The sequence below is a fragment of the Condylura cristata genome, unplaced genomic scaffold (assembly GCF_000260355.1).
Source record: "Condylura cristata isolate star-nosed mole 26May11 unplaced genomic scaffold, ConCri1.0 scaffold00001, whole genome shotgun sequence".
NCBI lineage: Eukaryota > Metazoa > Chordata > Mammalia > Eulipotyphla > Talpidae > Condylura > Condylura cristata.
This window is the reverse complement of record NW_004567102.1, coordinates 87,357,268-87,367,480: the sequence shown is the minus strand read 5'-3', so window position 1 is coordinate 87,367,480 and position 10,213 is coordinate 87,357,268. Positions and strand designations below refer to the sequence as shown.

Here is a 10,213-nt window from a genome sequence, read left to right as displayed (position 1 = left end):
GTGGACGGGCCGGCCACAGCCTCCCCTGCAGGGCGGCCCTTGCAAAAGGGTCGACCCTGGGGCCCAGATCTGCCTATGGGGAGCGAAGGGTCCCTAGGGTCCCTGGTTCGCCCGTCCTGGGGAACACTCATGACTTGTCAGAGTGTGGCCGAAGGTCTGCCTCAGGCTGGAGAGGCCGGCGGCAGCCCCGGGGAGAGGCGCCCGGCCACCGCACGCTGCCGTCACGTGGCTGGGAGGACGCGGGGTCGCTCCACCCCGGGCTGCCTCCGGGGCCCTAGGAGGCAGCTCTGGAGGCTTCCAGCAAGTGAGAGGTCACCTTCCCGCCAGGCTGCAAGGTGCATGTGGCCCCATTTTTTTTTTTTACATTTTATTTTTGAAAAGCTTTATTTGTGCATACAGTACTGGGGTGCAGGAGTGGTGAGAGGCTTCCCCGGAGACAGAGTGGGGAGCAGCACAGGCAGATGGACGCTGTACACTGCTGAGGGGAGCAGCGGGCGGGCCAGGAGAGGTCTGCCGCACCGTGTGGTCACCTCCGGGGCAGGCGGGGATCGAGCTCATGCGGAAGCGGCTGCGGCCAGCTGCAGGCTGCGTCCTAACCCGCTGCGCCACTGGAGAGGGCCGCGGCCCCACTTCCTTTCCTCCTGGCGACCGTCTCCTCGCCCACGCCATCGAGCTCCCGCCTCACGCCGCAGGGGCAGCACGCGGGCGGCGCCTCACCGCCCACCGTGCCCCGCTTTGCAGGCGGATTCCCCTAGAGGAGGTGCCGGAAGACGAGGACCAGTGCTCGGCCTGGCTGCACAAGCTGTACCAGCAGAAGGTCAGCGCGGGGGTGTGGGCTGGAGGGGACGCCCGGCCGGGCCGGTCGGGCCTTGGCCGCAGGGCCTGGCGGTCTGCGGCGCGGCGCGGCGAGCGCTCACCTGCTGGCTGTCACCGCCCAGGCTCCCGGGAGCGCGGGGTCTGGCTGTTCCCTGCTCATCACCGGAGCCCAGACGAAGGCAGGCAGGTCGAGGACTGGGGCTCCCGCCAAAGGCTGTCTTCCCGAGCTGGGGACCCGCCTTCCAGGGGTGTGCAAGGAGCAGGTAGCTGAGGGGCTGCAGGATTTCAGAGAGGCTTGTGGGGGCTGCGCCCACCCCTGCCCCCCAGGTCGGCCTGGGGGGCCCTGGCGCCAAGCCTTCTGAGGGGGCTGCGGCCTAACCCTCGCTGGCCTCCACCTCGGGCTCTGGCGCTCTGGGCTTTGCGGTGTCGGGTTGTCCACAGGGCCACAGCCCCGCCGAGGGGTACGTGAAGCAGCTGTGAGAGCTTGTGCTCCCCAGAAACTGGCCCCTAGAGCCGGGACGTGGCGGCCCAGCGGGTCACACGCTGGTGCGGCCGCAGCCCCGAATCTAACAGCCTCGTAACAGCGCCAGGCACAGGGGCGGGAGGGCCTGCAGCTTGGGCTGTTGCTGCTCGAAGGGTGGGGCTAGCTGGCCGCCCGAGCTGGGGGCGCACAGAGAGGTCCCGGGGCGCGGAAGGCGGGGCCTGGCGCCAATGCTGCACGGGGTGGGGCTGGGGATCCGGGCGACCTGCGTGCTGTGCACGGCCCCTCTGCGCGCGTGGCTGCCCCGGCCCTGCCCCGGGAGGGGCCCCGAGTCGGCCTGGGGCTCAGGGCCCCCTCTGCCCGCAGGACGCCTTCCAGGAGGAATACTACAGGACGGGCACCTTCCCGGAGACGCCCATCGTGCCCCCGCGGCGGCCCTGGACCCTGGCCAATTGGCTGTTCTGGGCCTCCCTGCTGCTCTACCCCTTCTTCCGCTTCCTCGTCAACATGATCAGCAGCGGGTCCTCCCTGACGCTGGCCAGCTTCGTCCTCGTCTTATTTGTGGGTATGTGCAGAGCAGGCGGCGGCAGGGAACATAAAGGGGCAGAGCCCAGTGACGGGACACTGGAAGGGGCTTCAGGACACTGGGGCCAGGCTCGAGGGACCTCATGTCCAGAGGCCCGGCCGGCAGGGCTGGCGCAGCTGCGTCCCTGCCCATCATGCCCCCTCGGGGTCAGGGGCCTCTCCTGGACCCCCTCCCCCCGGGACTGCACTAGGCTACTCAGGGGTGCTTCTCCTGGACGGGCCTGCTCACCACAGCTGCGCCTGCCCCTGCTGTGGCTGAGGTGGGAGGCCACGGGAGAGCCGTGGCCCTGCCGGGAGGGTGCCGTGCCTGCCCTCGGCCAGGCGGGGCTGGCACCACGGCCTGAGCGCAGCCCTGCCGCCCGGCCTCCCTGCAGCCCCCAGCCACGCACCTGCTTAGGCTTCCTCCCTCCACGCAGACCCCTCTCTGCGCAGGACGGCGGGGCAGTGTGCCCGGTGCCCGGCGGGGCAGCTTAGAACAAGGCGGGCCGGCGGGCCAAATACCGCACCTCCGGCGTCCAGGGCCAAGCCCAGCGGCGGAACCGCCCCACTGCCTGCGGGCTGAGACCCCCACGCCGGGCTCAAGGGCAGGGACGCGAGCGGCGCCCAGCCGGCCAGCGCTCAGCTGCGCCCTGTGGTTCCTGTGGGCACGTCCCGGGCGCCTCCTGACTCCCTGCCTCCTGTCCCCGCAGCGTCCATGGGCGTCCGATGGATGATCGGCGTGACGGAAATAGACAAGGGCTCGGCGTACGGCAACATGGACAGCAAGCAGACACACGGCGACTGACTGGACACCGGCCCACCCCGTGGTCACCCTTAGGGGGCCCGGCGGCCAAGGCTGCGTGAGCCCCTGTGGGGGCCAGGGAGTCTGGTCGCAGCCCAGCGGGGAAGAGGACGCTCCGAGGCCTCTGTCCCCATAAGCTTTAGTGATTTCGCGTCTTTCTTTCCGTGGGAGTGTGCGGGCGTGTGCGGGACGACACGTGCCGAGGACGCTGGGCAGCTGCCTCCGGGGCCGGAGGGCCCTGAGGCTGCAGGGGGCGGGCAGGTTTGGGGACTGCGTTCCCCCCATCCTTTGGTGCTGAGCTTTCTGGGGCTGATGCCGGAGCCAGCGGAAGGCGTGTAGGTGAGACGACTAAATTATGCCTCCACAACCCTACGTGTGTGGCTCCTCTGTGGCAAGGCGCGACGCCCCCCCTCTGCCCCCCACTGCAGACAGCCTTGGGGCCACAGGGGCGCTGAGGCCTGCGGGGGTGGGCCCCACTCCGTCACTCCCGGGGCGGCCGACTCCACCAGGGCACGCTGGTAAGAGAAGGCGCAGCCACGGTGAAGGCCCCTAGCAGTTGGGCCCCCCCAACCCCCCGCCAGGCACCTCTGGGCCTGAATCCGGAAGCTGCTCCTGTGAAATGGCGCCTGGAGACCGCGGCGCCCCCAGGAGAGGCTGGGACCCCCAAACACAGGCTCACTTCACCCATAGCCAAGGTCCCGCCAGCACTGCCAGCCTGAATGTGAGGCGCCCCCCGCCTGGTGACCCCGGGGAGGGGCCTGCTCTGGGGCCCAGGGGGTCTCCGGACCTCACGGGGGGCTTCTGCCAGCTGCCGCCTGTCACCCCAGTCAGGAACAGGAAGACACACGGTACTCCCGTAGGAGGGCCCCTAACCAGGGCGGGTGGGTGTCTGGAAGAGGGTTCCGGGAGGCGCCGGGGGGCAGCTCGTGCCTGGGCACTCCAGGGAGCCGGCGGGGCCGCACGAAGGCCTGTTGCTCAGCCTCGCGCCTCAGACCGCTGCGCGCCAGCCACGGCACTCACGGGACAGCTGACCTGGCCAGCCCAGGGCCTCCACGAGCTGCAGCGCTGGGCCCCAGCCCCTTCTCGGGGTGCTGCTGGGCGCCCAGAGCTGCTGCTGGGTAAGCTGAGCATAAAGGCAGGAGGGGGCCTCTCTCCAGGGCAACGTCTTGGTGCGAGGATGTCTGCTGGAAGCAGCAGGCGGGCGGCCAGGTGTGCACAACCGGCCAGGCCACCTTGACAGGACGTGTAACAGGGACGGGGGGGACGCTTGAGCGGCTGCAACAATGGAGCCCCCAGGCCACGGCCCTCAGCCCCCTGCACCCCCGGCTTGGGCCAGACTATTCTGCACCCCCAGGCCAAACCCCACGCACAGGCCTCACGGATCCCCCAGGTCTCACCCGCCTCCCCGCCTCTGACCCAAATAAAAGTGAGACTTGCCGTGGGGCGCCGCGTGTCGGAGATGCCTCTTGGTCTGTCTCTGCTGGCACCTGGAGTTGTCGTCCCCTGTCCCGCGCTGCTCCAGGTCGCCCACGCGGTGACAGGCTGCTGAGGGCCCCGGGGGGAGGGGCCCTGGCACTGGTGCTGGGCGGGCGGAGCCTCGCGGAGCAGTCCGGGCCTCTCAGCCCTCCCACCAGGCAGGGGGAGCAGGGCTTCTCCGGGCCCGGCGCAGGCTGTGCTGTCCGTCAGCCTGCGTCGGAGACTCTCGTCCGCATTCTAACTGCGAGCTCGTGTGCTCACCTGTGAAATGGGCTGACAGGCCCACCACCCACCCTTGGGCTGTTTCAAGCATGCCACGAGGCAGAACATGTGGGCATACGTGAAGGACTGCAAAGCACCAGCCAGGCCAAGGACAGGGTCAGAAGCGCCTCCACGGTGCTGCTTCTCACAGGGCCAGGCATGACCTGAAGTCCCCCAAAACGTGTCCTTTCCTCACAGCCAGTCTGGCCTCGCCAGACTGGTCATTTAAGTCCCAGTAGCACTCACCCCTCCTCCCACCCAGGAGGTACCTGTCGGATACCTGGGGACTGCTAATATGCTCTGAGTCCGGCCAGCGGCAGCTGGGGGCCAGGAAGGACTGCCCGGGGCTCCTTGTAAACGTGGCCTTGGGATGGGGTGAGCGGACACCACCACCCCAGGGCACCCAGCAGGGGCACACGCGACCCTGGCCCCAGCCACCTGCAAGGAAACGGCTCCGTGCAAACTCCCCACACGCCGGCACCCCGGGGCACTTAGGCTTCACCCCCAAGACACAGACCGAGAGCCCTTCAGCCGGCAGTCGGAACACGAGCTCTCCTGTGCACATTTCACACGGCTTGGCTTTCGCATGATTTCCTTCTTTGAGTAAAATCCCGAAGAGCCTTTGGAGGCAAGGGGCTGGCGCCGCGCACGCCGGGCACCCGGCTTTCCCGTGCCCTGGGCAGCTCACCAGCCCCGGGCCGCTGCCCGGTCTGGTGGCGCCACGCTTCAGCAGAGTCCACGCCGGCTCCCAGGGCGTCTGGTTTTGCAGCCCGGTCCCGTGTGGCGCCGTGTCCCGGTAGATCCCGGACAGGAACATGTCCGCCCCTGCCACCTCGCCAGCCCTGCCAGCCGGCGCAGCGGAGGAGAGCAGGGGCCCTAGCCCGTCCAGCTTGGACATCGGCTGCGCGCTCGGGCTGGACACAGCAGGTGGCCAGGCACCGCGGGGCGCCAGGACCAGGCCAGCCGCCCACGGGCGGCCGTGGGACGGCTGATGTGCACCGGGCTGGTGTCCTAGCAGTTTCCTGGGGCTCCAACTCAAACACAATTTGAAAGCTTTTTGCCAGGTGGCAACACTCCGAGGAGGGCCGCTCCCCGGGCTGGGACTGGCCCAGAGGGAAGTCCGGAGGCGGCAGCCCACTGACCACAGGCGAGCGGACAGGGGTCTCTGAGGCACCCCTCGCCCTCCTGCAGCTGCTGGGGTTTCAAGTGCTTCCAGAGATTCCAACAAAGTAAAAACCGCGCCAGCAAACACGCAACGTAGGCCCGGGCTGCTGCTGCCCCCGTTTACGGGCAGCTTGGACAACATCGAAACTGACAGTGCCCGCTGACACGGCGAGCACGCAGCGGCAGTGGGGAAAGCAGATCTCGGGGTCCTCCCATGGCGAGGCCGCACTCTTGAGAGGAGTGGACAGGCCTGCTCCCAGGGGCCACTGTTCCTTAGCTGCCTGACCGACCCCAGCTGTCCCGGCCTGTGGTCATCCACACTCCCTCTTGCCTAATCAACAGTCGGTCCCCAGGCTCCTCCTTGTCTTCCCTTGCTAGGCTAGCACCCCCAACCTACAGGGCGGTTGGGGTGCTCCTCTCCAGGCCTCGCTCCAGGTGGGCAGGGCCTGAACTGCCAGGGAATGGCGCCTCCGCTGTGGTCAGAGCGTCAGCAACAGCATCGGCGCCCACGCCCAAGAGGGTGGGTGGCCAGTGAGGGTTAGGGTCAGGGCTACCCGGTGCAGGGCTGCCGCAGCATCCGCAGCGAGTGGCCTGAGGCGGGGTGGTGCCGAGGGCGGGACCATGGCGCTGCAGGAGGGGCAGCGCGCTTCTGGGGTGACGGCGAGAGAGGACCAGCGGCGGGGGCGCTGCCTGGCAGAGCTGCCCAGAGCAGAGCCAAGCCTCGCCCCTGACGCGGCTTGGGGAGGGCTGGGCCCGGAGGGCGCCGCGCCTGGCGCTTCCCTCAGCTCGCGCTCAGGCTGGCCTCACGCGCGACTGCAGGGGTCAACGAGCCCCCCCGCGGGCGCGTGCCCCCTCCAGACGGCCCACAGGCCCGAGGGCCCACAGGCCTCTGTATGCAAACTCACCGGGGCTGAACAGCGCACCTGGGTTTCCAGCGGTCGCCCTGGCACACTGCACCTGGGTTTCCAGCGGTCGCCCTGGCACACCGCAGGTGGCCCTGGAGGCCTGGCCAGCGCCAGTAGCCTCAGAAAACACTGTTTATTTTGCTTAACAGCCTGGAGCGGAAGTTAGCAAACCAAGGCCCCAGTGGCTTGTTTTGTAAACAAAGCTGTCCTGGCACACGGCCACACTCTCCCTGCTCTCGGCTCCAGGCCAGGCCCAGGCCCCTGCGAAGCCTCAGAGAAGGCCCCAGCGCTGGGCTGGGGGGCCCTCAGGAGGAGGAAAACACCCTAGGGGCGCTCCCTTTGAAATGTGCCCCTCCGCTCTGCCAACTAGAAACAGAAAGGGGAAGGGGCTGGCTGCGGATGATCTGTACCATTTTCAATCCTATACAGAAAAATGCAAAAGGATAAGGCAGTCAGGACTGGGGTGGAGGACAGTAAAACGGAAACCAGAAGCAGACATGATTGTGAAGTCAGGAAGTGATCACCAAAACCGGTCACCTTTGAGCTGAGAACAAGAAAATGCACATTTCAAAATCAGGAGTAAGATACTGGAGCTCAGTATTGATTGATGTTACAGAAATTTTAAAGAAATGAAGGAATACTGTGAGGAACTGGTTCCAGGGCCCTCCCCTGGTGGCGCAACAGGGTAAGGCGCAGCTCTGTGTACCTGTCCCAGCCCCTGCAGCGTGGCTTTGCTCCCCCCAGGGAGTGGCCCCAGGGCCCAGCAGACCGCTCCTGCCTCCCCGCTGCCCCTCAGCAGTGGATTTCAGTTTATCTGCCAGTTCTGCTCCCAACACTCTCTCTCTCTCTGGTGAGTCCTCCCACCTGTACCTCTGGCCTGGTCTTACGTGCATAAAGTCTTTTTTTTAAAAAGATCTATTTATTTATCCTTACTGAACCTGGGTACAGGCCAGAGGTGTAGTGGGTTCACCAGAGACAGAGTGGGGAGCAGAACAGGCAGATCGACTGGAATACACTGCTGAGGGGGGCAGTGGGCTGGTCAAGAGAGGTCTGCCCGCTATCTGGGTCACTCCTTGGCTGGGGTTTGAACTCATGCTGCAGCAGCTTCTCAGAGCTTCCTAGTGCTGCGCTTTAACTTGCTGCACCAGCAGCGAGGGCCCAATAAATAAAATATTTTATTAAAAAAAAAAAAGCTTTCAATAAGTTATGTGATTTAGCTAAAGTCCTGTAGCTAATTTAGCTAAAATTCCTGAAGACACAAATTACTGAAACTAAGATTAGGAAATGCAAATAGGTAAGACATGAACCAGTAGTTAAAAACACACAGCAGAGAGAAACCAGGCAGTTAAAGAAGCAGGTGAACAATACCAACTCTTCACAAGGAAACAGCAGGAAAGCTTCCAGCTGTGTGTGGAAGCAGACAGAGCCCGGGAGCGGCCCCGGGCGGCAGTGCCCTCGGGCGGCGTGAGCACGCACCTCACAAAACATCAGGGTGGACGAGCGACAGAGAGGCTTGTGGGCACGGTCGCCAGGGCCTGTCCCAGGAGGGCCCGGCCAGCGGAGCGGCCCGCCGTTGGCGTAACGTGCCACGTGAACGGGCTCGCGAACGAACCTCGTGATCGGCGCAAGAGAAGCACAGCCCATGTGACCAAGCCCAACATCTCATCACAGTGAAAAGCAACACCCCAGGAAGGAGGCGGCGGCACCGGGCCCAGATAAAGGTGCTTCTGAAACACCCACAGGACCACGCCCAGCGGAGAGGCTGCCGGGCTTCCCCGGTGCGGGGCGGCGACCACACTGGCCAGAGACACTTACTCGTCACTGTCTGAGTCCTCCAGCAGCGAGCGCGACTGCAAGGCCACGCAGGCTCAGGGGACAATGGTGGCATTTACTGAACAAACCAGGGACAAAAGGCGACTGAGACCAAAAATGACCTTGAGCTCAGCCAAAATTGCTCAGTGGGTTCCAGTCCTAAACGACAGCAGCTAAGATGGCGCCTTCCCGCGCGGAGGCCACGGGGCTTCTCTCCCCGGCAACAGGCCACGTGCCCAAGCGGCGCCTTCCTGCCTCTGCGACCCGAGCACGCGGCAGCCAGACTCCAGGCCAGTTTTGACTCACGAAGACGGCAGGAGACGTAACGGGAGACACTTCTGGGCTGCCGAGGTGCCCAGCGCAGCACCTGAAAGGGATGCTCAGAGCAGCAGCGGCGGGGCGGGGGGAGGCGACCGGAGAGGCGCCCCGCTGGCTGCTCAGCGCGCCCTGAGCCTCCGCCTTCCCGCCAGGCCGCCGAGCCGAGGGTTTCTGTCGCTCGGCTACTTGCAAATCCTCTGAACTCCTCTCCGAGGCGGGCTGCTGAAGACCCCCTTTGGGGGTTGCCGGGCTTCTTGGGGGTTGGGGGGGTTGGGGGCCGGATTCTTCTGCCCCCCAATTGTTGAGGTTGCAAAAGTTTTGATTCCGGAGGCTTGATTGATTTTGGGGTCCTTTTTGCGGCCCTTATTTACACGTGTATACTTTATCCTTGCGCCCCCCCCCCAATGTTGAGACCTGTCACCGACTTCCGGGCATCTAGCCTCACCCGCAGCCCTCCGGGCACCGCCTGTGGCAGTGCTGTGGCTTCAGCCGGTTTCACCCGAGAGCAAATCTGCTGCGGCGGTCCATCGCAGCCCTGCGCTCAGCCTGAGCTGGAAGGAGGCCTGGCCGCGGCTGGCCAGAGCAAGGCCGGCGGCACACGGGTGGAGAGTAGGAACCATGCGCCCTGCACGGCTGCCTGGTCTGACATGCAGTCTGTGCAACTGACAAAACAAACCACGCCGAAACCCACCGTACACAAAACTGTACACAACACCATACAGAGGCAGTGTCGTGACACACAGGCATCTACGTGTGTCAGCAATGAGCAATGTGAAAACGAAAGCAGAGATTTCTATTTCACAGTAGCGTGAAAAATAAAATACTCTGAAAGAAGCTTACGTTTGAGAACTGTGCACTGTTAAATTACAAAAGACCAGAGCGCCCGGGGAACTGAGTGAGTGCCGTGTTGTCCACCCTGCGAGACACGCTCACGCAGACCCCACCAACGCCAGCGGGGCTGTGTGCACGCAGGCGCGTTTTGACAGACACTGACAAGCCGGCCCAAGAGGTCAGAGGAAGAACGAACAACGGAGACAGGGTTGAGGGCTCAACTTCCTACCTTCAAAAGTCACGGCACGGCCAGTCACAGGCAGCACAGTGCGGCCCAGGGGCGCAGGCCCGAGTCCAGACATCACCCCCAGCTTTAGATGTCAAGCGGGACAGGGGCAGTGCCGTGGAGGGTGGACAGTCTTCAGCAAGGGACGAAGGTCAAGTGAAGGAAGGGCCACCGGCCACGGGCTGCGCCGGACACTTACCTGTCACCAGCACAGAGGGCGACAGCAGGCCGCCCTCACCGCGCGAGCGAGGCCCGTGCGGCTGAGAAGGCGGCGCAGGGCCTGTCTCCTGGCTCGGGCTCCGCGGCGGTTTCTTGGAAGGGAGAAAAGTGCATGCACCGAAGCAGCAGCTGAGAAACCAGACTGCGAAGACCAACGCCTCACGGGCTTCAAGACACCGATGCGGGGGAAAGACAAGCCGCGGGCCAAGAGGAAAACAAAGCAGCATCCGGGAAAGGACTCGGGTCCGGGTGTCCAGAAACCTCACACCCACGGCGACGAGGGCGCACGCAAGGGGGCAGAGGCGCCACGGCGCCCCGAGGACGCACGCGCTGCACGC

At 65.2% G+C, this 10,213-nt stretch overlaps 1 protein-coding gene across 1 annotated transcript in view; it reads left to right on the top strand.

Moving 5' to 3' along the window:
- AGPAT4 (1-acylglycerol-3-phosphate O-acyltransferase 4) overlaps positions 1–3,030 on the top strand; it is a 16,882-nt gene extending 13,852 nt beyond the window's left edge. The window contains exons 4-6 of the mRNA XM_012735220.1: positions 566–817; positions 1,664–1,862; positions 2,572–3,030. Of these exons, the coding sequence (XP_012590674.1) occupies positions 566–817; positions 1,664–1,862; positions 2,572–2,666 (546 nt within the window). The 3' untranslated portion in view covers positions 2,667–3,030. The remainder of the gene's footprint in view (positions 1–565; positions 818–1,663; positions 1,863–2,571) is intronic.
- The last annotated feature ends 7,183 nt before the right edge of the window (positions 3,031–10,213 follow it).